This window comes from Pleurodeles waltl, chromosome 5 (assembly GCF_031143425.1).
Source record: "Pleurodeles waltl isolate 20211129_DDA chromosome 5, aPleWal1.hap1.20221129, whole genome shotgun sequence".
Classification (NCBI taxonomy): domain Eukaryota; kingdom Metazoa; phylum Chordata; class Amphibia; order Caudata; family Salamandridae; genus Pleurodeles; species Pleurodeles waltl.
The window spans coordinates 1,526,486,295-1,526,514,099 of record NC_090444.1 but is presented as its reverse complement, the minus strand read 5'-3'; the positions used below and the strand labels follow the sequence as shown (position 1 = coordinate 1,526,514,099).

Here is a 27,805-nt window from a genome sequence, read left to right as displayed (position 1 = left end):
AAGTATGTGAAATCTTCCTAATACACACCACACTCGACCAGCGCTGACATTAGAACCGTCTAGCTCCCATTATCACCCCAAGGGATGGGACTAGACCACGTAAAGATAAATTCATTCCAATACAGGGACACACAACACAATATAACCCGAGACGTATTAACGCTCCCATTACTTGACTTTACTTCATTCTACAATAAGAAAATGGGGGAAAAAAAAAATAGAACACAAGGACATAATACAACATAATACCGCATAACAAAGCGAAATAATATGACATCTTACACTGCCACATCACACCACATTATAACATCACAATGTAAATTATAAACTATTAGCTATTCCTTTCCCCGGACGTTCGTACCTACCCCCATCCTAATCATTATTACTATCTTAAACTATCATCTACAACAGAACGACTATGATGGTGGCACATACCAAGTAAGACCTTAGTAGGTCAGTATTATGATGTAATAATACACGGCAAGGAGTTTGTAATGGGGTGAGATACGCATTATCCTTGCGTAACCCGGGGCTCAGCTACACCCATTACCTATCCTACGATTAATAGAGAGACGCCTGGCATAATGGCTCTTAACATGATAATGTGATAAGATACCAGGATATGTTATCCTCACCAACCTAATATGTCATTGAAACGTTGTAAGGCGAGACGAGGCAGTGTTATAGTTGAAAAGAAATGCTCAGGAAGTATTATATTATATTGTATATTGGTATCTTTATGTACCCTTACATACACAAGAACTGTAATACTCTGTTTGAGCTCTTTTCCCCCTCCTTCGCCCTACCCCCCCCCTTCGCCAGCCGATCTCAGTCCTTCTGTCTGCCCAGTTTCTACTTTAATTTACGACCCTATCTTAGGAACTCATAAACACCCTACAATACCATACAACATCAAGTACTAGGCACAACATTCTAAACACCATACCCCATCAACACTCGACACCCCCCCCTCCTCCCAGCGCCACCCATGTACTTTAGTTATTAACCGACCATTACTTCTACCAATATACACTTTAGTTATATAACTAATACACTAGCCACTAACCATCGATGAACAGACCCACTTCTCGATACATAAACATAAGCACTGCTGTGCACCCCCACCCCTCCTTATCACCGACATATCGACAACTGGCTGTCTGTTATCTCCCCCCGCACCCCCCCCCGATCGAGATCGCCCGACGGCACGAGAGCTCCGAGAGAAATCGGACCCGCCGTTTACAGACCTAACGAACGAAGGAGGTTGGGCTCCTAACCTCCCTCATCCCTATCCTCCTCCACCTCTCCCCCCCAATTGCACGTTCTCTTACTATACTCTCAATTTCAACTTCAGCACACTCATCCATCCCTTCCCCCTCCTTCTCCCTCTTTTCTTCTCCCTCTCATTTCTCCTTGTCTTTTTTTCCCTCATATCTCCCCTCCATCTGGCTCTCGTCCTACTTATATTGCTTCTCTTCCTTCATCCTCTCCTCTCTCTTTCTTCTCCAGAGGACTCCCTTGGCCTTCACCAACTGCCAACCCCCGTATAAGATAAAATACTGTATCATATCGAAACACATTCCCACTCTAACAACTAAGTCAATATCTTCCATACTCCCTCCCCCCCCACCAACACCAACCCCAGAACGAGGGTGTTTACTCACAATTATCCAAGATGTCGAAGTCCCACCCTCAAGCGACGCGACCATTACGTATACTCTCTTGGAATGTACACGGCATGACGAGCTATGTTAAGCGGAAAAAGATACTGTCCTATCTTCAATCCCAAAAAACAGATATAGCTCTGATTCAAGAGACTCACCTTGACACCCTAGAATCCAGTAAACTTAAACGGGATTGGGTAGGGAAGGTTGCCTTCGGCTGCCGTCCAATGAGTCAGGAATCTGGAAGTAACGGGCCCCGCAAATGTGGAGTGGCGATACTAGTGCGTAAATCCCTCCCGGTCACTATCATTAAAACCTGGAATGATACGGAAGGAAGGTATATATTTGCTAAACTAAAACTAGGGGACACTGTTTAATGCGTGGGATCCATCTACGCACCATCCGGCCCAAAACGCCCATTCCTTCTACAGCTAAATCGCCTCCTGACAGAAATCAGAACTACTCGATACATAATCGGGGGAGACTGGAATCTCGTCCAAGACGCCATAATGGATAGGACAGGCCCTGTTGATATATGTAACAATCACGACAGAGCGCTTCTGACAGACCTGACCACCGACGTAGGTCTAGTGGACTGCTGGAGAATACAACATCCAAAAGATAAGGAATTTACTTTCCTATCCACCGCCCATGGCACCCAATCGCGTCTGGATTATTTCTTAGTATCACACACTGTAATCCCTCATATACAAGACACCTGCATCCTAGACAGCGGGCTCTCAGATCACTCCCCAATACTAATCCGGATCCAGGTGGGACTATCCTTCTCTGGTCGAAAACCATGGCGATTGGCTGTACACAGATACCGCTCTCCCCAAGGGAAGGAACAATTAAAAGCTCATGTAGCTACATACATGGCCGAGAATACAGGCACTGTATCCTCAAAAAGGATCCTATGGGCGGCAGCAAAAGCAACCCTAAGAGGGAATATGATGCGAGATGCAGTACTGGCCAACAAAGACAGAATAGCCCGCCAAACCACCTTAGAGACCACGATACAGGACCTCACTAAACAATATACCGCCCAACCATCCCCTAGGCTGTGACACGCCTTAGAACAGGCCCGCATGGCACACAACGAACTCAATACATCTCAGGCGGAATACGCACTGCAAAAACTGCAAGGCCGCCATTACGAACAAGGAGAAAAAGCAGGTCGCCTCCTAGCGGCGCAGCTCCGACAAAGAGAGGCAGCCTCCGCCATTGCGGCCATAACATCTTCTTCAGGAGCAGTGCTAACTCGCCCACAAGACATTGTAAACGAGTTCGCCAAGTACTACCGACATTTGTACACTCCTGAAACAATGACAGATCAAACACAAATGGAGACATTCCTTACCGCAGCCAATCTACCTCGTCTGTCTGAGGCAGGCAGGGCCCTCTTAGACGGTAATATAAGCAAAGAAGAGATAACCCAAGTTATAACAAGCCTCCCCTACCATAAATCTCCAGGAGAAGACGGATTCCCAGTGGAATTCTATAAATGGGCCGGGGAGGAGGCAATAACCGCAGTATATGAAGCACTGACGGAAGCATGTCAGGAAGGCTCCCTGGGCGCTCTATCCAATAAAGCCACGATTGTCATCCTGCCTAAGCCAGGGAGGGACCCCCTCCGCTGCGGCAGTTACCGTCCTATCTCCCTTTTGAATGGGGATGTCAAACTCCTAGCCAGTGTTCTAGCAGCGCGGCTCCGCAAGGTGATACCATCATTGATTCACAATACCCAAGTAGGATTTGTACCGGGCCGTACCTCCAGAAATCATATGCAAACTCTTTGCCATACACTGTTAGGATCCATACAATTACCTGACGAAGCCCTAGCCCTGTCCCTAGACGCGGAGAAAGCATTTGACCACATTGAGTGGTCCTACCTGTTCACAACCATGAAGCATTTTGGCCTGGGGGAACAATTTATCTCTAAAGTACGTTTATATATGACCACCCCACAGCACAGGCTAACTGTGGGGGCATCATGTCAGACCCATTCCCTATTGGAAGGGGCACACGCCAGGGATGCCCCTTGTCGCCACTTCTATTTCTATTGGCCATGGAACCCCTAGCTGCCACCATACGAAATTCTCACCAAATAAAAGGGATCCACATCACCGGGGGCATATCCAAAATCTATCTCTACGCAGACGACATTCTGCTAACGATCTAGAAACCTCGCTCCCAGCACTACTTTCAACTATAGAAGACTTTGCATCCCTATCCGGATATCGGGTAAACTGGGATAAAAGCGAGGCACTACCATTATCCCGCATAACGACGAGGGCAGCAATACATGGCCTCCAATTCAAATGGACCCCGACCCGCCTTAAATATTTAGGAACGTTCATTAACCGAGGTCTAGAACATATGGTCAGGGACAACATAGACCCCCTTATATCTAAAATGAAACAAGACTTTGCCAAATGGTCTCTACTAGGCCTGTCCATGTGGGGCAGGACACAGGCGGTCAGAATGGTCACCTTACCACGTTTCACATACGTGCTAGGCATGCTCCCCCTACAGATACCTCTTTCCTCACTCCGACTAATAGACGCATCCATAAGGGCCTTCGTCTGGGGCTCCTCACGCCCAAGACTGAAACCTGCAACAATACTGGCACGACGGCCCTACGGAGGATTAGGACTCCCCTCGGTAGAACAATACTCTCTGGCCCTACAACTCTCACAGCTAATATACACACTCCCGGATATAGCCGATCCACCGCAAAGGGTGATCACAGAGAAACTCCTATATGGACAGTATACGGAGATGGGAGGAACATACGCCGACCATGTTCCCTTCGCTAACCCCATCCTCAAGGCTACAAACACAGCGTGGCGCAGAGCCCATCGACTACTAGGAGTACACCCCTCCCTGCATATTCAGGCTCCCATTGCAGGGAACAAAAGCATTAAAATAGGAGGGAATATTCTCAGATGGCCCCAATGGTCCGAGGCAGGTATCAACAATGTATCTCACATAATAGATGGAGATAGCTTCCGCACATTCGCCTTCCTCCAAGAAGAATTCGGTATTCAAAGTAACCAGGAGTGGCGATATCTACAGCTCAAACACTGTATGCGGAGAACATTTGGAACCCCCCCGTGGATGCTCAAAACTTCACCCATCGTCACCTATCTTCAGAAATGGGGCCGACAAAAAGGCATCATGGCTGGCCTCTATGCCGAATTAACTAACCACCTTTACTCGCAGCCTCTACTTGAATGACTACGCTTAAAATGGCAGGACACACTAGAGATAACCTACACGGATGAAGAATGGACAGACATACTAGAAGCCCTCGACAGGGGCGTACGCGAAGCACGCCTGAAATTTTGCCTATTTAAAATCATTCAGGGGTGGTACTGGACCCCCGTTAAACTCTTCAGGGCAGGGTTGATACTGCACGCGAACTGTTGGAGATGCACAGAGCCCTATTGTGACCAACTCCATATTCTATGCCATTGCTCAACAATACAGTCCCTATGGAACGCGGTACGCCTCGCCTTATCGGACTTCATATAGATACCAAAACCGACCGCACCAGCATTTATCATCCTACATGACATTCGCCAGTATCCCTCCCTATCGTGGGCACATAAACGATTAATCCACACGGCGCTTGCCACGGCCAAAATATGCATACTCCGGCACTGGAGATCTAGCATTGCCCCCACACCGACAGAATGGATGACGGCCATGTATCAAACGGCCACCCATGAACGAGTGATTTATAACCTACAGGACCAAGCAGAACTATTTGCGGAGGTCTGGCGCCCATTCTTGATGAGACCATGAAACGGCTGGTGGATGACCAACGGATGACCAATGGTCAATGATCAATGATTAGGGAATATCAATTACCAATCACCCTCTGAGAATCCTAGACCCCGGAAACATATTTAATCTCCCACTGTCCCCTCTCTCTCTCCCTAGCTACGCTCTCCTCTCCCCTTTCTCTCTTTTTTCTCTCTCTCTATCAACCCACAGGCCTCTAATTTTGACATATGCATGAGACCCTGAACTACCCAACTTAATAATACAAGTCGCTCCCTAACACAAACAAGGACGGAGAAATCAACTCATATAAGACGTAGACACTCTCTAACCGACCTCACCATATCTAACATAAACACTATCTACCCCTAGATAGTAACTTGCTACAGACGGAGAAGTACAGAATGATTTACTCTTCGGCCTGAACAAGCTAGCCTCAGGATACAAAGACCCCCTGCCTACCCCGAGTCTCTTCATCTTACATCCCCCGCGATTACCTTTCCTCTTTCTTCCCCTTCCCTCCCACCCCTCATTTCATATGACAATTTCATCTCTCCCCTATACCAAGATCAACCCCCCCCACACAACTCTATCCTCGCTCCTCCCCCCCTCACCTCCCCCTGTCTTTCTTTTTTCTTCAACATAAGGGTACAAAACTCAACTATGCAACTGGGAATTTTCACTTGCCTGACAGTACATGCATATATGGCCACAATGGAAATAATTGTGGTAAAAAAACGAAAACAATGTTTTGAAAGCTAAACAGTTTATTTATATGCTGTATGTACCGCCTTATATATTCTTAATAAAACTTTTGAAACTTAAAAAAAAAAAATAATAATAATAATTGTGCCCTATGTGGCCTTGATTTTATTGGGGTTTTTTATGAGCAACTTGTGATTTCTATAATTCTGCAGAAGGAACAGAGGACAACATAATTATGTTCCTTATACCTAATATAAGGAACATATTGGCCTTTCATTAAATATGATTCAGAAATAGGCAGTAATATGAGAGAACAAAGTTAATAGCTGAAAGTTTTTCTTTTTTGTTATTCAATCCCATCCAAGAAGCTCTTTCTCGAATCAGTGCAAGCAGGATATCCTAACAGCAGCCATAAACAACACCCAAGTATTTATGGTTCTGAGAAATACAAAGACATTTACAATGCAAACTCCATCCCTCTACTGAAAAAGTGAAAAGTTCATTAACAAAATATGAGGCTCTTCCTCTGACACATACATTATTAAAATGTTGCTATTGCTTTTATTTGTATGGTTAACTGCTAGTGCACCTTGTAAATTATGGACTTTTAATCAAATAGAGGGGCTGATTCAGATTGTGTGGAATAGAAAAAATCTTGCAAGGGTTGATTGAAATTATGTTTTCTTATGAATGGAAGAGGATTAGCTTTATCTAATTTATTGTTGTATTAGGATGGCACATTTGCTAATATTAGTTTCAGGATGGTCTTCCATAAATAGGATGCTGGCTTAATAGTTCAACTTCACAACTAAAACTAAAGGAATATGCCACATATTCTTAAACTGTCCCACAATCACAAAAGGTTTGTATTTAAGTATGATTTACAATTAGCTAAATAAAAAGATGGTCATTTTAAATGTAAAGCCTCTGCTATCTACAATACATGATTTGGCTTAAGGCCCACCCTAGAAAATTTGGATTTTCGGAAATGGCACAGTAATGGTATAAAATATCTCACTGAGCTTTGTACAGGAGGGAGGTGGAAGACATGAGGCCTGATTGAAGCGGTGTGCCCTGAAAAAAGTTAGCTCTTGTGATCATATACTATTGAAATAACCGATGGTGACAATGCAGTTAGAGAAAACATATTGTAGTCAGAAGAACTGCAGATATTTAAAATTGTCCATTTGTATAAAATGTTGTTAAATATTTTTGGGAGTATGTCATTGTTGAATTAAAGAGAGATGAATATTGAAAAACAAATGTGGACATCTATATCACTTGAAATGCACCATGCATGGTGAATAATTGTGATCCTAACATTTGTCCATCATGCCAAAAAAGCAAATACGACAGCTGCAGATGGTGTGGGATACACCTGCCTAAAGATATTAGCGGATTGTTGGATCCATTGCTTTTATTTTCTGACCAAACTTTTTCCTATATATTCCAGTCCTTTGACAGCATTCTTGGGCTGCACCTACATGATTCAAGCTTATGGGCATTGAGTCAATTAAATGTACGATCGTTAGCTGCATAGCAATGGAAACCCCCATATTCCCCCCTTATTCTAAAACAGGCATAATATAATGGATACAATAAAAAAGAAAACTAGAAAACAGATTTGGAGATAGAATAGACTCCATAAGGACATGTTTGGAGATGTAGTAATAGTTCCCTAATTTAGTTTAAAATGTTATTGTTGTATTGATTCTGAAGAATTAAATTAGTAACAGGGCACTTCATTGATCTATGTTACTACTTATGATGAATTCAATAATATTTAAACTAAAATAAGATTACATAACATATAGGCAATAGCTTGCTAATTTAGATTACAATGGTATTTTTGTACTTACACTGTAGTATGCAATTAGTATTTAAGAGATTCAATGATCTGTGATACCACCTAACATGAATTCAATAGTATTTAAACAAAATTACGGTTACATACCATATCATGGGGTTTTGAAGCATGCTACCTATATTATTTCTGGATAGGTATTGCTTGTTTTGCTTTTTATTAAACAAGATATATATGTTATGAGTTGGGAATCAAAGGGGAGGCCTGTAGAAACTATAGTTACACAGTGTGGTTTTGCAAATATCTGGAACCTTTAAAGATTGTGCCACTTAATCTCATATCATTTTACGTAAACACACATGGTCAAAACACAAACAAAAGTAGGTTTTCAGAATTTACATGGATTCAGACTTAACACAAGATCACATCCTACTTACCATCAAATATTTCTAGCTCATCGAATTGTTTTTCACTCTGAAACATTTCTACAAATATGGAAACATTGTAGCTTGGTTCAACTTTGATGCTCCAGGCACAGGTTTGAGAGTTGGGGTAGTTTCCAGGATAACCCGGACTGAGAATCACGCCTGATGAGTCTGTGCGCAGTTCATTCTCCGGGCATTGTGCTGGATAAATAATAAATAACTGAATAATAATGTTTTTCTAGTATCACCTGGTTCAACAGTAACATTTCTATTTGAACACAAGCTTTCTGACCTTCATATTGTCATTAATAAAAAACATTGACAATTTGATATTATGGAATGACGATTCATGCAATAAATATAGCTACATCTGCATTAGGTAAGTCTCTCTCTCTATGAGTGTTTGTATACATATATGTGTGTGTGTATATATATATATATATATATATATACACATATATGTATTTTAACTGAAAAAAATCAAAGGTTAAAGTAATGTTATAGTTAGGTGAACTTGTCAGTGACTACATTAGCATTTTGAACTCACCAGTTACAGTTAGCAGAGCTAACTTTAACTTGTGCCATTGCCACACGCTGATTATGACCTCACATATTAAATCACTCATCACATGTTCTATGACATAAATTATGACATCACTGATGACATCTCGAATGGCGTCAGTGGTGACATCCCTTCATCCCCCAGGGCCTTTTATTTTCATTGAAAGGGGGAAGGCTGCAAGGCGTCCCTCCCTGAGCCTTATAAGGCACTGGTGACCCCATACCGAAGGTCTGTTTATTTTTCTTAAAGGGACGGTGGCCACGTCGCCTCCCTCCATAGGAGTTGTATGGCCCTGGGGATCCCATCTCCCAGGGCCATTTCTAAAAAGTAAAGGGATGTGGAGCCACCTGGCCCTCCTCCTTGAGCCTTATTATGCACTGTTGACCTCATCCACAAGGGCCTTACTTCTTTTAAAGGGGAAAGGGCTGTGTGGCGCCCCTCCATAAGCCGTATTAGGCCCTGGAGATCCCATTCACCAGGTCCTTTTTTTAATTGAGGGTCAGACGGACCACAAGTCCCTCTGAGACTTATTAGGCCCTGAGGACCCCATCCTCCAGTACCTCTCTATTTTCATTAATGGGGCAAGAACCACATGTCCTCCCTCCCCAAGCCTTATTAGGACCTAGGTATCCAATCCCCTAGTGCTGTTTATTTTCATTAAAGGGAGGGGGCGTGTGGGCCTCCCCCTGGGGCCTTGTTAGGTCCTGGGGACCCCATCCACCAGGGCCATATCTACAAATGAAGGGGCAGAGCGCCATGTGGCCCCCTCTCCAATCCTTGTTTGGGCCTCGGGACTCCATACTCCAGGGGCAATACTAAAAATGAAGGGGAGGGACACAATGGCTCAGAGAGATGAATGATTGCCACTTACAAAACAGAGTGATCTAAAGTTCATACGCTCTAATCCTTACTAGTTAGATTTGGCCTTATATATTTCCAACATTTATAAATTAAGCACCATAAATTAGGTAACAGTAATACTAGTAATTAACTGTTTATATATGGTAGAAGTGTGGTTTAAGGCACTATCCCAAAAATAATATACATGCTCAAGAATGCATGTAGTGTGAAGGCCAGGTTAATTTATCAAATCACATAACTACCAGGTGACATTGAATGTACTTTTATGCACTGCAATGGCCTTTTATTCTAAAAACTTCATACACAATATTGTACTTCCTTCACTTGTGTATGTCCCATTTAAATTATCGGGGTTCACCACTTATTCATTTTTCAGTGTATAAGTCATATGATGATAACAGACTTGAGTTGGTGGTTTATCAGTAACAGGGTGCCTCAACACTATTTTTATTTGTTGTGCACTATTCGTATACACATGGCAACAAACAAATAAACTGATACCGTCCTACCACTGAATTATTTTACCACCAATAGAAATACTCCTGAAAAAAAGGATATAAATGATGAGGCTAATACATTTGATGACAAATTCAAATAATGCCAACATTTTATATGAAAAAGTCCTTTGTTTCTTTCTAATTCCTGTAATAAAGGCCAGTTTACTGACCGTATGTACAATAAAAGTGGAATCTTTACTATGAAAATGAGCAGGCCAAATTGATATTAATAATTTACCACACATTTTGAACACTCAATGTAAGTCATTTTAGAATCAGTTTACAATTTAGCAATTTTATCCAAGGGAGAGGGCAATCCATGGTAGTTATTTACCGGTGTGAATATCTACTTGGTGGTGAACTCCCCATGAATAATACTTGAATTATAAATCAGACCCTTAAAATGTAGGATGAAATTCACAAAACATTTTTATTAGTGTGATGCTCATGAAACTATTTAGGTGAAAGATTTTGTGAATGAAAAAGCTCCTTTTGTAATGCATTGGCGTGAAAGCCTGATTTTGATGGTCAAGGCATATTAAAAAGTGTTCATTGTATTAACTATGTAGATTATTTGTTGGTGGTTTCATATTAATTCAAGGACTTTTTGTGATCTCACAGTATGAAGCATGTCGACCATCTGATAGAAACTGAAAAACCCATTTGGAAGAAAATGGTTTTCTCACATGATTTTCACATGGAAAATATTAAAAGTACTGCCAAACACACACTCAATAAATTAGCAAATAACTTTCTCAGCCATGCAAGAAACAAGTCTGACATGCTTACACCAAAAGTGGTCTGTCAGTTGATTGGTCATTCCACTACTCAACACAGGGTTCAAAGTAAGAGCTAGAATGCTAACATTCTAAACTCACTACAAATGGTAGCTGCCCCTCTCTAACTCCATGTTGCTTGACTGGAAAAAAAGAGCTATAGAAATCCGTTTGCGATTTCCTAATTGTGAATCTTTGTGATTCACAATTAGGAAATCGCAAAGTACAATATCCAACGGTGTCTCAGTCACTGTTTGCAATTTCCAAATAGGTTATTAATATTCATGAGGCAGGTTGCAATTCTGTGACTGTTTTTTAAAGTAATTGTTTTTAAAATGCAGCCCATTTTCCTTAAAGGAAAACCAGATGCATTACAAAAAAATATAAAAAGTTTTCTTTGGATTTTTTTAAGAGTAGACAGTGGTCCGTGGGACCACTGCATGCTCTTAAACAATGTTTTCACTCACATTTATGAAGGGTTCCCTTGGTGATCCCTTCTTGTTTGTGAATGGGTTACCAGCTTCTTTACGGAGTCTGTAAAATAGTATTTTTTTTTGCGATTGCATTCCGATCACAAAACATTTATTCATGCCCCTGCGACTCACTGTTAAGAAGGAACGCCCTAAACATGCTCTTCCTAAAACTGAATAGTAAAAGCAAAACACTATTCGGTAACAAGTTGCTAAGTCACATTTTGTCTTTTTTACGCGGCAAAATGCATTTTTTCAGTTGCAGATGGCCCGATGGACCATTACAACTAGTAGAATTCTTCACACATATGAGCCTCAATCTTTTCCTGTAGAGGAGACTGCAGTTAAAGTACAAAATAATGGGGTAAATTTCCTATAAATTATTTTTCCTAAAACTATGATACATTTATTATAAATAATCAAGTATGTCCCTCATCCACATCAGAATAAAACATATGAATGAACAAATGATTGGGGATCTTACAGAGTGAAGCAGATCTCCTAACTGGGGGGGGGCAGTAATGGATACAATAAAAATCTAGAACTCTCAAAAGCTTTTCCAAAGCCATGTTTTCACTTTGGGAGCTGAGTCAATAGAAAGTGAATCCCAATATTTGCCAGTTTAAAAAGCAAAGAAGTGTCTGCTGAGGATAGTCAAGACCATAGCCCTCGTATAAATTAGGACTCTACTTAGAGGATCCTAGTGGAATAGCTTCTGCAGATAACATGGGTCTTCTTTTCTTTCAGCTCTGTAAGATAAGATTTCTGACTTAAATAGCACTCGTTAATGAATCTGGAGCCAATCATAGATGACATATCAGGAAAGAGATGGCATGATGCCTAGTCAAATTCAAGAAAAGAAGGGTAGCCACATTCTGGACAATCTGAATCTGTAGTATATTTGGGTAGCCTCAGGTAAAGCGAATTGCTATACTCTAGCCTTGAAGTGATTACAGCATGAAAGTCTGATTTACATCTAGTAGAAGACATGAAAAACAAAGATCCTTCTAAGCAATGTCAGCAAAATGAAACAGGTAGCAGATACAACTGAGATCTGTGATTTGAAAGATATAGAGTGGTGAAATTGAATTCTGAGATTTTTATGGAAGTAGTAGGAATCAGGTTTAATTCAAGTGGCCAGTAAATCTGAGAATAGGTGGCATTAGGATGGTCAAGAATGAGAATCCTGGGTTTTTCTTGAACTAAGCCGGAAATAGCTATCATGTATCCATTTAGCTGTGGTCAATAGACAGAATTTGAAATAATCTGCTCTACGATTGAAACAATTTTGCGTCATTGGCGTAGGATACTAAGGAAAAGCCAAAAGACTGCACAATTTGTGTTAGAGGAGATAGAAAGACATTGAAAAGTGTAAAACTAAGAGTGGATTCCTTGGTCACTCCTATCTTGATTCTTGAGATAGCTGATGTAAACTGGCTCAGCCTCACTTTTGAGACATATTGGATAAAAAGTAGCACAGCTATTTAAGTACAGTTACATGGATTCCTACAAAGGACAAAAAGTGGCATTCGGTACACTGTTGGAGAAAGCAGAGTCCCTATAACAGAACCATTATCTTAGATAGAGCGCATGTGTTCGAATACAGCTAGAAGCATCATTTCTGTGCTATTCTGTTGTTTGAAACCAGATTGAGAGTTGTCTAAAAGATGGTGTCTTCCAAAAAGTCACACAAATGGCAGTGAATAGCTTTTTTGAGAATTTTATTGGGGAATTGGGAGGCGACATATAGTCCTATAATAGGTAATTACACTGTTATTTGCTGATTCGTTCTTCAGCAACAACACAGAGGCCCTCATTATGAGTTTGGCGGTGGTGGAGGCCGCCTGCCAAACTCTTTCGCATAGAAGACCGCCACGCCAGTCTTCCACCCACAGGCCCTACTTAGAGTTCTCTGCCCACTAGCCCAGCGGGGAACGGGGCCTTAACATTGACGCCAGCTCATAATTGATCTGGCGGCAATGTGGCGGTGCGTCAGGTGCAACAGTACCCATCATGCTTTTCACTGCCCATAATATGTTGGAAAGAATGAGGTTCAAAGTGAGTCCTGTAATATGCAAGGGGGGATAACTAAATGTTTCAAATTCAACATGGATAAAACCTCTAAGATGTCCTCACATGGGAATTTGTAGAATTAGCCACATGAATATTAAAATTACCCAAGAGCACAAAATTAACATCATAAACTATGTGATGCAGCCCAGTCAGTTAAAACCTTAAGGCTGCCCTACATTTTCTCATTTAATCACATTGCAAGAATACTAGAGATTCAAGTATTATCATGAGCCCACGTTCCATACAAGGGGTGCCATCTTGAGGTAAAACTGAGTACCCTGGAGGCATGGCCAGCCTGAGTTAACTATAGTGGTGTAAAAAATGTAGGTTCCAGCCAGAAAGAGAATATATTGTTTGCAATCCTGAATAACATTCTGCACATAAATTAGCGCCATGCTTAGAAAAAGATGGAACATCCATTCAGTAACTGTGTTTGTTGTCATCATCCAGTAAATTCCTAACTATGGGCTTGGCCACATCAGCAGTTATGGCGGGTCCCTTTGCAGTACTTACAACTGGCTAGGGGTTCTGCAAAAGTATGGGCTGTATCTTCAGAGATTTCCCTGGTGTAAGACTCCATAAGCTACTTGGAGGAAACGGAAATTCTAGTTTCATGGCTGAGTAGTTTAGGCCCAGGGGACTGTCACTAGTGGTGATAGAGGCATAGACAGACTTGCCATTGTCGTGTCATTGGTATTCCCCCTGTGCGTATCTACCTTTATATGGAAGATGAATTGGTGGTACATGCTGCAACAGAGCCTCCCAAAATAGCAAGCACCACCTGCAACATACATCATACCTGTTTTTGCCACTCCAAGAAAAACAAAACTAACAGGTCGGCAGAGGTGACAGAATATAGAGCCAAGTGCAGAAGCAGGCATCAATGTGGCAACATTTTATAAAATGAGCAACACATTAAAAATCTTACACACACAAAATAATTATGTAGTCTTGAGGCACAACAATAGTCTAAAAATGGAGCAATAAGTGCCGACTTTGAAAATGCTTTCCCGTCCTGATTCTGGGCTTGGGTGAAAAACGGGGCGGTTCAAAATCAAGAAAACAGCATACCCATACCCATACATTTAAGAGCAGCAACAGTTTGCAATTTGTAATTTAATTCTCCAGTGTTGTATTATAGCTTCATCTCAATGTTCTAATGCATGAGAGGATTGCTAACATTCCATATTCATTCTGTTTTCATAACAAAAAGGGACAATAATTATGAACAGGAGATGCTGGATTTAATGTCTTTCCTAAGGAGCAAGAAAAAATTAAATAGACATTGAGGGGTTAATGCCGATATAGACCCAGCTGTGTTCAGGCAAAATGTGAAAGAGGATCTATATTTTAGTCATATGTCATAATAAGTTTTTAAAGGGCTAAACATAGTCAATGAGAGATATTCCTACCAAAGTTTTGCATCTGCTTTCCAGCAATTATTTCCCGAGACTATCCATCCTCTGTGTTCCTTAAAACCCCCATAACTTTAAAATATTAACCTTTTGGTAGATATAGTTTTTACATCACATTTATATGTGTGCAGTGTATTTCTGGAGGTGCAGAAACCTCTTTGCACACAGACTTTATATTCAAAATGAATAGATGCTGTTCCTACAGGTAGTGAGAGACTTCAAAGAAGTTGCTCCTTGGACATTTCATTTTCTTTTTATTATTTGTAGGAGCTTTTTTAATCCATAAACCTGTAGTTGAAGCATGAGAAACATTTTCATGCACATATTCAGTCTTCTGTAGAAGAAGGTCTTCTCCAACAGCATGTCATGCTGGCATATTTTTTTTAAATAGATGAATACTCCAGTTATTTGTTAGAACTCTAATTTTCACCTACAGGAGAAGGCATAGTGACCTGTGGAGTGAAGCTGAAATGAGACCTGTCTCAAGTACCAGGTATGATTCCCCTGGAAACACATTGGACGGCTTCGAGTTAATCCAAATGTAGCATTTTGGCAGTGTACAGCTGTTTGATTTATAGTTTGTTTTAATATTGAACTAGATTTCTGGTTTCTTTTAGTAAGCCCCAGCAGTAAAATAAATAAATATGCTCACATCAATGTCTTTCTATCACTTGTGTAAACAAATGCAGATGAAAGAGAGCTGTAATATATGTCACATCATCTCAATAATTGGTTAAGCTGTAGTTGCGATGAGCAATGATGTCACAGATGTCATGAATTGCTATGGACATTGTTGCGAATATATTTGCATGTTATGGATTTAAGCGTGTATCAGTACATTAATATGCCATTTTGTGAAGAACTGTTGGAATGTGTGTGTGTGTGTGTGTGTTTGTGTGTAAAAGGAATTGGGCTATACGTAGAGAGGAGTGAGCGCCCCCCTCAAATAATAAATAAAATCCTTACTGGGGTGAACCACAAAAAGTCACTAAATTAGGCTGTGCTTGTCCCTCTTGTTGCTGGGCACAAAAGCAGTTAGGGTTAAATTAGAAGCAATGTGTAAAGTATTTATGCATCACACAAACAGTAATAAAATGAAAACACAACAGACCCACATATTTGTTTTTAATGTAGTAAAGTTTAATAACATAGGTATTAAAAATGTTACCAAAACGAAATGTACAAACAGTAGAGCCAGAGCTATGAATAAAGTTTTGAGAGAAAAATAGCACCTAACTGATGAAAGCAGCAAAAGTGGGTGCGCCGGGGTCAAAATTTAAGGCTCGACTCAATGGGGCACGGGTCAGATGCAAGAGATCAATTGAGCCTGGTCTGGGCTTATCTTCGGTCCTTGAACAATTCTTGAGGATAGTTCTTGAGATGGCAGAGTCTCAGGGAAGCAAGGCATCAGCCCGTATCAGAGAAAGTGGTATTATAAACAGGGAGCCCCTGGGTGAGGTCTCGGTGAAGCCATTAACAAAGGTGGGAAAAGCTCACAGTGGGAGAAGCTGGATTTACATTCCGAGGAGACTGTCGTCATCAATCGGCAGCTAGTTGTTGTTGAGCCTGGTCAAAATTTCTACGTTTGGACTAAGAAGCTTTTCTTGAGCTTGCATTCACACAATGGGACGAGGCTGCAGGCTATAGCTGAAGAGGGCTCGCAGCGGCTTGATACCTCTGCTGGGAGATCCTGCCAAGGCAGATTTGCTGCTGTGGAGAAAAACATAGCGGTAGCTCCGTTGAAGTCAGACCAACCGACAATGCACCTTTAGTGGATCTGCTGGTAGGTTGGTCCTGGTCTTCTGTCAGTTCTCTAGGTAGTTTTATCTGGAAAATCCCAGCTTTAGGGATAAGCATGAGCAGTACCACCAACAGCACTTCTAATGGTTCAGGACCTGGGGAGCACAAGTAGGGTGTTTAGGCCTTAGATCAGCAGAGACCGACAGCCCTTTGAGTCACACTGGTGGTGCTGGGTTTAAGCAGCAGGTTCAATCTTCCTTTCTCAGCCATTACAGCATTTGGGCATTCCTTTCAGTAGCAGAAAAGCACAGTAGAACTTCTGAGACTTCCAGAGGTGATCTGAAGCACAATTCTAGGGGTCCAATATTTATACCTGGTACAGGACTTTGTGAGTGAGGGGACGCTCTGTCCACCCCCACCTCTGGAACGATTTTCCCTTTCCTAAGACGCCAAACTTTCTGGGGTGACAGAGGTCTGGTGTTATACTCCTTTGAGTACCCCTGAGGTAAAACCCTTCGAAGGGTAAGTGGCACAAGGTACATCTCAGCTCCTAGACATCTTGGCAGGATGGCCCATCCTGTCCACACCTTGTCTTCTTTGTGCTACTGTCTGGAAGGAATACACAAACACTAACAGCAGAAACTTTCACAGTCTTCTCACCCAGAATGCTGGAAAAAGGCCACATGTTTAGGTAAGAAAATGTCAACTTTCTAAAGTGCTGTTTTCAAATTGTGACTTAAAATAGTCTTTACCATAAAGAGGATTTTAAATTACACTAATTTGAGTCTAAATAGGATCTCTCTACCCTGTACCTAGATGACTGTCAGAAGCACTGTTAGACCTGTCAGCCTTAGGGTCTCCCAATTTTTTTGCCTATTTTCCTACTCCTTCTGCTAATTCATTTTGTTGGTCTTAGGGCTCTGAGCACTTTACTACTGCTAACCAGTGCTAGGATGTATGTGCTTCTCCATTAAAAGATGGTAATATTGGTCCTTTAACAATTAGGATATTTAATTTATCTCTTGGTCCCAAGTAGAGAGTCCTACTTGTGCCCAGGGTCTATAAATTAAATGCTACTAGTGGGCCAGCAGCAGTGATTGTGCCACCCGTACAAGTAGTACAAGTAACCCTTTAAACATGACTCAGGCCTGCCACTTCAGGGCCTGTGTGTGCAGTCTCACTGCCATGTCATCTTAGCATTTAAAACTAAACTTCTTGCCAGGCCCTAAACTCCCCTTTTATTACATATGTCACCCATAAGGTATGCCCGAGGTAGGCCATAGGGCACAGCACTATATTTGTAAAAGGCAGGACATATACTTTTAAGATTTGCGAACCCTGGTAGTGAAACAAACACCTAAATCAGGTTAATATTCGAAATTCCTTATTACATTCTTAAGCTGCAATTCCTTATTAAGGAGTAGCTCTGGCATGTTTCATATCATTAGAATAGTAATGATAAATCCTCTTTTCTGGCAAAGTTGGATGTAACAGTACTATTTTAGAAATAATGCTTCCAGAAAGTGGGCATTGCTCTGCTCCTAAAGCTCTCCGTCTGTAGCATGTCTCCAGCAAACATCTGGGGTATGTGACAGCTTCACTTTGGGCATTCCCTCTAGACAGCCACACACAAAGGAAGAGTAGGTGTGCCTGAGTACACTTCTGGACCTGTCAATAACCTCTGTCAGAAGGACTGATGTATTGGTACTGGGACTTTCACATTTCTGGACAGTTTCTCTGGAAGGACTATCTTTCTGATGTGCTGCTCTGCTGCCTATTGCTTCCTGACCCTGCGGAGGGAGAGCTGGACTCTGCCTGGAACCCAGTGTGATGTCAAAGGGCTTGTCTGCTTGCCTCCTGTTTCTTGAGACTCAAGGATATCAAAAATCTCACCACCTGCCCATGTGCCTGGCACATTGGAAGTAGACTCAGGTACATGCCCCAGTCGGACCAACACAGTTCCTGTCTACTGGAAGCTGAGTCAACCCATCATCGCTGTTATTGGAGCAGGATTGACACATGGCACTGGAAACTGGTGATTCACCTAAAGAACCAATGCATCAGAACTGCAGATTGGGCAGATTGATGCATCCCCTCCACTGCTCCACTGCTTACCCAGTGTGGGCAGATTGATGCATCCCTTCCACTGCATGTAGCAATGCAGTACATATTTTATGGAACCATTGCTTCTCAGCTCAGCGCATTGTCTTAGGAACGGATGCATTGATGCATTGCATGAAGAAAAATGACGCATCACCTAAACTGCAGGAACAACACTGATGCAGTGTTTGGCTACACCCCCATCTCGCTGTTCCAACCAGGATCAAGGTACTGTGATCAGCGGGCCTGGCTGGCTCCTATACCTGGCTCGCACTCCATTGTAGATGGCCTGAATTTTGACTTTGCCCTGATCCAGAGCGACCAGATGATCCCCATTGGAGCTTATTGCTTCTAAGCGCTATAGACATTTTTATTCTTTAAAAATTCATATCTCTACTTCCACTTTTTTAATTTTTGTATTTTTGGTTTTGATATATTTATAAAGTTATAATCTATTTTTCTAACTTGGTGTGAAACCTTTTTTTTGTTGTTTCTGCTGTTTTACTGTGTGGTGCACAAGTACTTTACACCTTCCCTCTTAAGTTAAGCCTGATTGCTGTGTGCCAAGCTACCAGAGAATGAGAAAAGGTTAACTTTTAGCGTGTATCTGACTTACCATGACTAGGATTGTGGTTCCTGCGTGGACAGGGTGAATACCTCTGTCAACCCGAAACTAATTTCTAACAATCACATATTACATGTAAAAAGGTAACCCAGTGTTAGTTAATGGGAGAGATAGGCCTTAACGCAGTGAAAAATGACTTTATGAGTTTGTCACCGTCTATATATGTGTGAATACATATCCCTGTGTAATTGGTTGAAAAAGCAGAAAATTTACAAGCCCACCTCTATCGGATGTGCAATCTGCATCCAAAAAACGCAGGCCAATCATCATCAGTGTCCCTATTAGTGAATACTAGAAGACTAAAATGTACCAATTTAGTTTTAATTATCTGGAAAAATTTGAATTTTTTAGTATATTTACCAAAATTGTATGACATTTTTAATGTAACAGAATCACTAAAGGAACGTTTCCTGGTTTTATTCTTATTCAGGACAACCCCTACAGATGACTACGTAGAAAGTCCAGTAGCTGCAAATGGAAATGAACTAGACCCTGGAGTGCATGATTTTTGTAAGGTGACCATACAGTCACCAGCACCACACAATGGCCAAGCTCTTATGTCCCCTAGAAATATGACCCATATTCCTATATTGTTCTGATGTGTTTAGCATTGATTTGGGGTTGGCTAGTGCAGAAAATCCTAGTGCAGTATGTGAAAGTTGTATTTCTGTTTCTTCTTGATCCCAATCCTTTCAAAGTATCCATTTCAACTTCCAGAGTTGACTCAATTTGGGTTTTGGAAGCTTCAGAAGTAATACAAGTTGGTGTTAGTAAGGTATTCATTTGTGCAAAAACATTTTACCTCAAAGTTACATAAAACGTGTGGAGGTGGTGATTTGTGATGAGAATTTTTTGTCATATTGTGGTGCATTTTATAGTGAAGGTTATGTTTTATGATGTTTTTATGAACACATTAGTGTATTGTGTTTTGCAGTGCTTTTCTCTGGTTGTTGTAACAGAGTAAATCTGTGCATACAGGGATAATGTGGAAGTGCAGCCAATATCTACATCCCCACAGCTGTCAGTCTCGTAGTTCTACAGGGTTACTCTCTGCATTGATTGCACCTTATGGCTGGCACTCTCCACACAGAGGAGTCCTGGTGTGTCAGAACGTTATTCCTGTATGCTCAACAGATGATGGCTTGTTTTTGTTTTTGCTTGATTGATTGCATCTGACATTGAGCCCTAAAGTAACTATAGTTCGCACCTCCACCATGAACAGTCTTGTTATCAATGAGGTAATTTGAAATGCTGCAGTCATGCTATCAATGCTGTGTGCTCCCTCCAATCTCCAAGGACTTCTTTTGTTATATTAAAAGGGAGAAGGGCTGTGCACCCCCCTCTCCCTGAGCCTTGTTAGGTCCTGTAGACCCATCATACAGGGCTGATTTTTAAATTAAAGTTGAGGGGACATATGACCCCCATGAACCTTGTTAGGCCCTGGGGACCACATCCCCTAGAGCCATTTATTTTAATTAAAGGGACCCCGTACCCCTGTTCCCCAAAACTTGCCAGGTCCTAGGGATCCCATCCACTGGACCTTCATTACTTAAAGGTGGGTGCCCTGGTGCCCCACTTTGGGGCCCTCCATATACTTGTTGGGGGCCTTGGGGAAACCCCAAGGCCAACACAGCCCCACACGGTTCCCCCCCATACAGCAGGATCTGGCATCACTCCTGCCAAGAGTGAGCAGTTACTAATTCTGCTCCCTCCAGGCAGGAGCAATATTTTGATCTGCTGTCTCAGAAGAGTGTGGGCAGGAAAACAGATCAACAGTTGGCTCCCATCAGGTAGAAGCATTTTCATAGCTCTTGCTGGCTGGGAGCAGACTTTGGGGGTCATTCTGACCTCGGCAGTTAAAGGCTCTTACCGCCGGTCTGAAGACCGCCAACATACCGCCGCGGCCGCGGTAAACCGCCACGGTCATTCTGACCCACAACTGCCAAACCGCCAAAAACCCGACATCCACTGAAGGCCGCCTCATCAGCGGTCAGCGATAAACTGGAGATGACCAAACCTCCACCGTCACGCCAACACAAACACGCCCATGCCATTACGACCCACGAATCAACGCGGCAGTCTTTCAACCGCGGTATTCCATTGGCGGTACACACCGCCGCGCTCAAAATACACACACCTTTACAAAATACAGCCACATTGGCCAAATCGAAATACACACACCTGATACACATACACACACCACTCCCACACACTCATCACCATATAAAACACACACCCACATCACCCACAAACCCCCACAAATCGAAAATCAGAGACAAGGCTCAATACACAGAGAGAGAGCACAGGGAACGCAAACCACAACACAGACAGGAACCCAACATCATCCCCCCCACCACATCTACGCACAAAACACCACACACCACCACACACATCACCACAAACACCACCCCACACCTCATCCACACCACCCCATGGCACCTCAAAGACACCCCAGGTTCTCGGACCAAGAACTCAGGGTCATGGTGGAGGAAATAATTAGGGTAGAGCCCCAGCTCTTCGGCACACAGGTGCAGCACACCACAATAGCCAGGAAGGCGGAGCTATGGCAAAGGATCGTCGACAGGGTCAACGCTGTGGGACAGCATCCCAGAAATCGGGAAGACATCCGAAAGCGCTGGAACGACCTACGGGGTAAGGTGCGGTCGATGGTGTCAAGACACAACATCGCTGTGCAGAAGACTGGCGGCGGACCCCCACCCACTCCACCCGAATTCACAGCATGGGAGCAAGAGGTCTTGAACATCCTGCATCCTGAGGGCTTCGCTGGAGTAGGCGGAGGAATGGACTCTGGTAAGTCTAATCTCAACTACTTCACCCCCCCCAACCACCAGCATGCCAACCCACACCCTCACCCCTAACCCCCCAGCACACATACTCCCTGTTAATGTCTCACCAGCACAACCCACCCAACCCAACCCCAACCCCTGAATGCCAACACAAACCATGGACACCCATCACCTAAGCATGACCACTGCACCTACCCATCCCCCCCCACAAACCACCCTCACAACTCCTCCCACATGGGACTGCCAGCACTGGGCGACAAGGGTACCCTCAAATTGCACGCCATGGCACACACAAAATCAATAACCATACTATTTTACCCCTGCAGGGCCCGAACGCCAACACACCGTCCAGGAGGGTCCATATTTGTCATCCCCCAGAACAGGCCCCCAGTGATGACAGCAGCTCTGTCGACCTAGAACCTGATGACCAGCCCGGACCATCGGGGACCTCTGGACAGTCGGTTACCCTCAGTCAGCCACAGGCCACAGCAGACCAACCCCCCTCTGGAAACAACAGCACAGCACCCACCCAGCGGGCCCATGCTTCTGTCTCCAGGACAGGTCAAGCAGCGGTGTGTCTACCAGTACAGGGCACCCAGGGTAACCCACAACCCCAACAACAACAGGGACCTGGGGGCACTGGTAGTGGGCACACCGTCCAGGGGACAGAGGCCCAGGAACAAAGAGGAACTGGGAGGGCTGCTGTGCGACAGAGGGAGGACAGGCCTAGGGAACCCACTGTCCAAGAGGCCCTCACCACCATCATGGGAGCGTACCACCACTCCCAAGAGACGATGGCGACGGTCCTGGCCAGGTTCCAGGAAATCCAGGCCATGCAGGAGGGCCAGTACATGGGGTTCCGGGAAGAACTGCGCAGCATCAGTTCCGCATTGGGTACAATCGTGGTGGCACTCAACCAGATTGTCACCACATTGCGGGACCATGTGGCCCCCCAAAGGGCCCCTGCCACTAGCATGGAGGAAGAACAGCCCACCACCTCCGCCGGCGCTAGTGGTCAGGAGGCCCCGACACAACAGCAATGGCCCACCCGGACCCCACCCCCTGCAGAACAAGAACCACCCCGCAAGAAAGGCCTGAGATCTAGGAAGAAGACAGAGTAGGATGTCAAGACCCCCGCCATGCACGGAAACCCACGGATGCCATCCCACTGTCCCACTTGTTCACCCTGTCCAACCTTGAACTGCCCCTGCTCCACCTTCCACAGGCATATGGACAATGCACCTGTGCGAACGAGAGTCTGGACTCTGCCATGGACATGCCTCCACCATCACCCAGCACCCTTTTTGGACTATACACCTATTTGAAAACTTCAATAAACACAATTATTGCACAAAAACCAACTGGATTCTGCTATCTATTTATTTAAACCAAATGTATTCGATATAACCAACAAAACATTTCTAGTTACATTGTGATGACAACATACCAGTGTCACACAGCGGTAGTCCATGGGGATAAATACCAGAGGGCACTCCGTGGGGATCAGACCACTGTAATAGGAAGTGATATACACAACTAAGTTACCATACATTGGGGTGAAAGGTCAGACAGTAGAGAGCCACTACAGTTACAGATATAATACAATGCAGGAGTAGCTTATTACCTGTGTGTCAGTGGAAATACTGCAGTATCACTCTGTCCCTGTTGTCTGTGTCGTCCTCTTCGTCTTCCTCCTTTTCACTCTCCGCAGGCTCCACAGCGGCCACAACACCACCATCTGGACCATCCTCCTGCAGGAAAGGCACCTGGCGTCGCAAAGCCAGGTTGTGAAGCATGCAGCAGGCCACGATGATATGACACACCTTCCTTGGTGAGTACATTAGGGATCCACCAGTCATATGCAGGCACCTAAACCTGGCCTTCAGGAGGCCGAAGGTCCGCTCAAAGACCCTCCTGGTACGCCCATGGGCCTCATTGTACCGTTCCTCTGCCCTGGTCCTGGGATTCCTCACTGGGGTCAATAGCCAAGGCAGGTTTGGGTAACCAGAGTCACCAATTAGCCACACACGGTGTCTCTGTAGCTGTTCCATCACATAAGGGATGCTGCTATTTCGCATGATGTATGCGTCATGCACTGACCCTGGGAACTTGGCATTTAAATGGGAGATGTACTGGTCAGCCAAACAGACCACCTGGACATTCATCGAATGATAATTCTTTTGGTTCCTGTACACCTGCTCATCGTCTTTTGGGGGAACCAAGGCCACATGGGTACCATCAATGGCACCAATGATATTGGGAATGTGTCCAGGGGCATAGAAATCACCCTTCACTGTAGGCAAGTCACCCACCTCAGGGAAAATGATGTAGCTCTGCATGTATTTCATCAGGGCAGACAACACTCTGGACAACAACTTTGAAAACATAGGCTGAGACATCCCAGATGAAATGGCCACGGTAGTTTGAAATGATCCACTGGCCAAAAAATGCAGTACTGACAGCACCTGCACTAGAGGCGGAATCCCTGTGGGTTGGCGGATGGGTGACATCAGGTCTGGCTCCAGCTGGGCACACAGTTCCTGTATAGTGGCACGGTTGAGTCTGTAGGTGAGTATGACGTGTCTTTCTTCCATTGTCGACAGGTCCACCAGCGGTCTGTACACAGGAAGATTCCTCCGTCTCCTCGCAAGTCCCAGCGGACGATGCCTAGGAAGGCCAACATGGAGCACAGAGTCAAGCAACCCACAGGTGAGTCCCCACAGCATGCACAGTACACGAATCTCTCGGGATTGAATGGCTAGTGTGATTGTCGGTGCAAGGCCTAGCCATGTGTGACGCAGTAGGAATTAAGCCATGTGGGCCCTTGAAATGGCGGCTGCCTGACCTGTGAAGTGTGACAATGTGAAGTGAGGTCATTGCGCAAGCGTGGCACACTGTGGCGGTAGGCGGTCGCAGGCCGCGGCGCAAAGACGCATTGGACAACATTGAACCCGATGGGTTTCAGGAGCCAATGGCGGTGAGCACCGGTGGTCGCGGTACGCAATGCCGCGGTACGCACCGCCGCGGCCGTAACTGCCATTTTCTATCTGCTTGATCACACGAGACCTGAGCATCCACAGGAGAGGACCTATACTGCAAGTGCTGCTGTGACCTCTGTCTGGAAATGACAATGGCTGCTGCGACTGGGGAAAGGGCCCCCGCCTTCAGTTCCGAGGAGTTGGAGAAGCTCGTGGACGGGGTCCTCCCCCAGTATGCGCTACTCTACGGGCCTCCAGACCAACAGGTGAGTACACGGGGGGCAATGCATAGTGCCCAATGCATGGGTTGAGTGGGGATGATGTACGATGGAGGGGAGGGCAGCGAATGACGAATGCATGGCACGACAGATGAGAGCATGTGCCACATGGCAAGGTTGGGGAGGGGGGGCCACTCACATCGAGAATGCAGAAAAGTGATGATGTTTCTCTTCCCCCCCTGTACATGTCACATAGGTCAGCGCCCATCAGAAGATTGACATTTGGCGTGCCATCGCCAAGGACGTCCGGGCCCTGGGGGTCCACAACAGAAGGGGGACCCACTGCCACAAGAGGTGGGAGGACATCCGCCGCGGGAGCAGGAAGACCGCGGAGGCTCTGCTGGGGATGGCCACCCAACCTAGGAGGGGTGCCAGTCGTACCTTGACCCCCCTGATGTCCCGGATCCTGGCGGTGGCCTACCCCGATTTAGATGGGCGCTTGAGGACATCACAGCAGACACAAGGGGGTGAGTACCAGCACATTCTGCTATTTTGCGCGCAGTGGAGGTGCCTGGGTGGGGGAGGAGGGCTGTGGGTATCCCTAGGCCAAGGCGATTTCTGTAGGATAGGCCCGCCCGTGAGGTATGGCGCCCACCTCTGAAGGGTGCCTAGTAACGCGATTCATGGACCAGTGTATACTGTGTGGGCAGTTGTCGCCCATAGGCTTGTAGGGCATGTCCCAGTGAATGAGTAGTGTACCCCAAGTGCGCAGCGTAGTGCAGGGGGCTTCTGTGTCTGTCCTCTCCGCCAACGGTGTCCCCAATGCATGCACCCAACTTGTCTTTATGTTTTCCACCCCCCTCCTTTTCTTTGTTTTTCTGTGAATGTGTGCATTAGCATCATCAGGCGGAGGAGAAGTGGCATCGGCGCAAGAGGGAGCTGCATCTCACATGGCCCCGGAGGGCCATGCAACGGACTCCGACATGACCAGTGAGACGGAGGGCGAGGGGGGCTCCACCACGGGGACCCGTGGAGACGTCAGCGACACCGACACGTCCTCGGAAGGGAGCTCCCTTGCGGTGGCGGCAACATCCGTGCCCACCGATCCTACAGGTACAGCCGCCACCCAGCGCACCAGCTCCGCCCTCCCAGCAGCCCCTCGGCCTTTGGGCCGTGCCCGCTAGGCCAGGAAGCCGGCCATCTCCTTCGCCCCAGGCACCTCAGGCCCTGCCCCAGTCACCCCTGCTGCCCTCAGTGAGGAGGTCATTGACCTCCTGAGGACCATCATTGTTGGGCAGTCTACCCTTTTGAATGCCATCCAGGGTGTGGAGAGGGAGGTGCATCAAAGCAATGCATACCTGGAGGGCCTTCATTCGGGTCAGGCTGCCCATCAACGATCGTTCAACGCTCTGGCCTCAGCACTGACGGCAGCGATTGTCCCTGTCTCCAGCCTCCCTCTTCTGACTCCCTCCACCCAGTCCCACTCCCCTGTTCCTCTGCCTATCCCATCCACACCTACAGACCAGCCTGCACACACCTCAACACCCAAGGGCAGCTCATCCAGACATAAGCACCACAGGACACACAAGCATTCACCCAAGCAACATCCAGATGCAGACATGCCAACAGTCACTACCTCCTCTGTGTCCCCCACCTCCTCGGCTCCCTCCTCCCTCCCTGTGACATCTCCACACACACCTGCAAGCACACCACCATCAGCCATTGCACCCATCACCAGCACACCCTCCAGACCAGTCCGCACACGTGCAGTCACCACCCCCACTGCCATGTACACGTCCCCTGTGTCCTCTCCCAGTGTGTCTGTCACCCCCGCTTCCCAAACACACAAACGCAGGCAGGCACCCAAACAACAGCCATCCACCTCACGTCAGCCTCCTGCCCAAGCACCTGCACCCAAAGACAGCACACTTGACTCTCCTACAACCACATCCTCTTCCTCCACTCCCATACCCACTCCAGCTACCCTTCCCATAGCTCCAAAGAAATTTTTCCTCTCTAAAATTGACCTCTTTTCCTCACCTGACCCACCCCCTCCATCCCGTAAGAGTTCCACAAACACCTCAGCCACCACCAGCCCAGCAACTCCCAAGAACGTCTTGCCTGGTTTTTGGAGTCCGCCCTTTCCTTGGGCTGGGACATCGTCCAGCAGCAAAGGCACAGCCAGCCCCCCCCCCCCTGGGAAGAGGAGCAAAAAAGTGAAGGGCAGGCGCGACAGGCCTGATACGCCTGCCCCCAAGGAGGGGAGCCTTGCACCATCACCGGCCACATCGGGTAA

General features: G+C 45.1%; 1 protein-coding gene across 1 annotated transcript in view; it reads right to left on the bottom strand.

Moving 5' to 3' along the window:
• Positions 1-27,805, bottom strand: part of CSMD1 (CUB and Sushi multiple domains 1) — a 5,088,256-nt gene that overhangs the window by 892,271 nt on the left and 4,168,180 nt on the right. Inside the window, exon 47 of the mRNA XM_069235813.1 lies at positions 8,400-8,588. Within this exon, the coding sequence (XP_069091914.1) occupies positions 8,400-8,588 (189 nt within the window). The remainder of the gene's footprint in view (positions 1-8,399; positions 8,589-27,805) is intronic.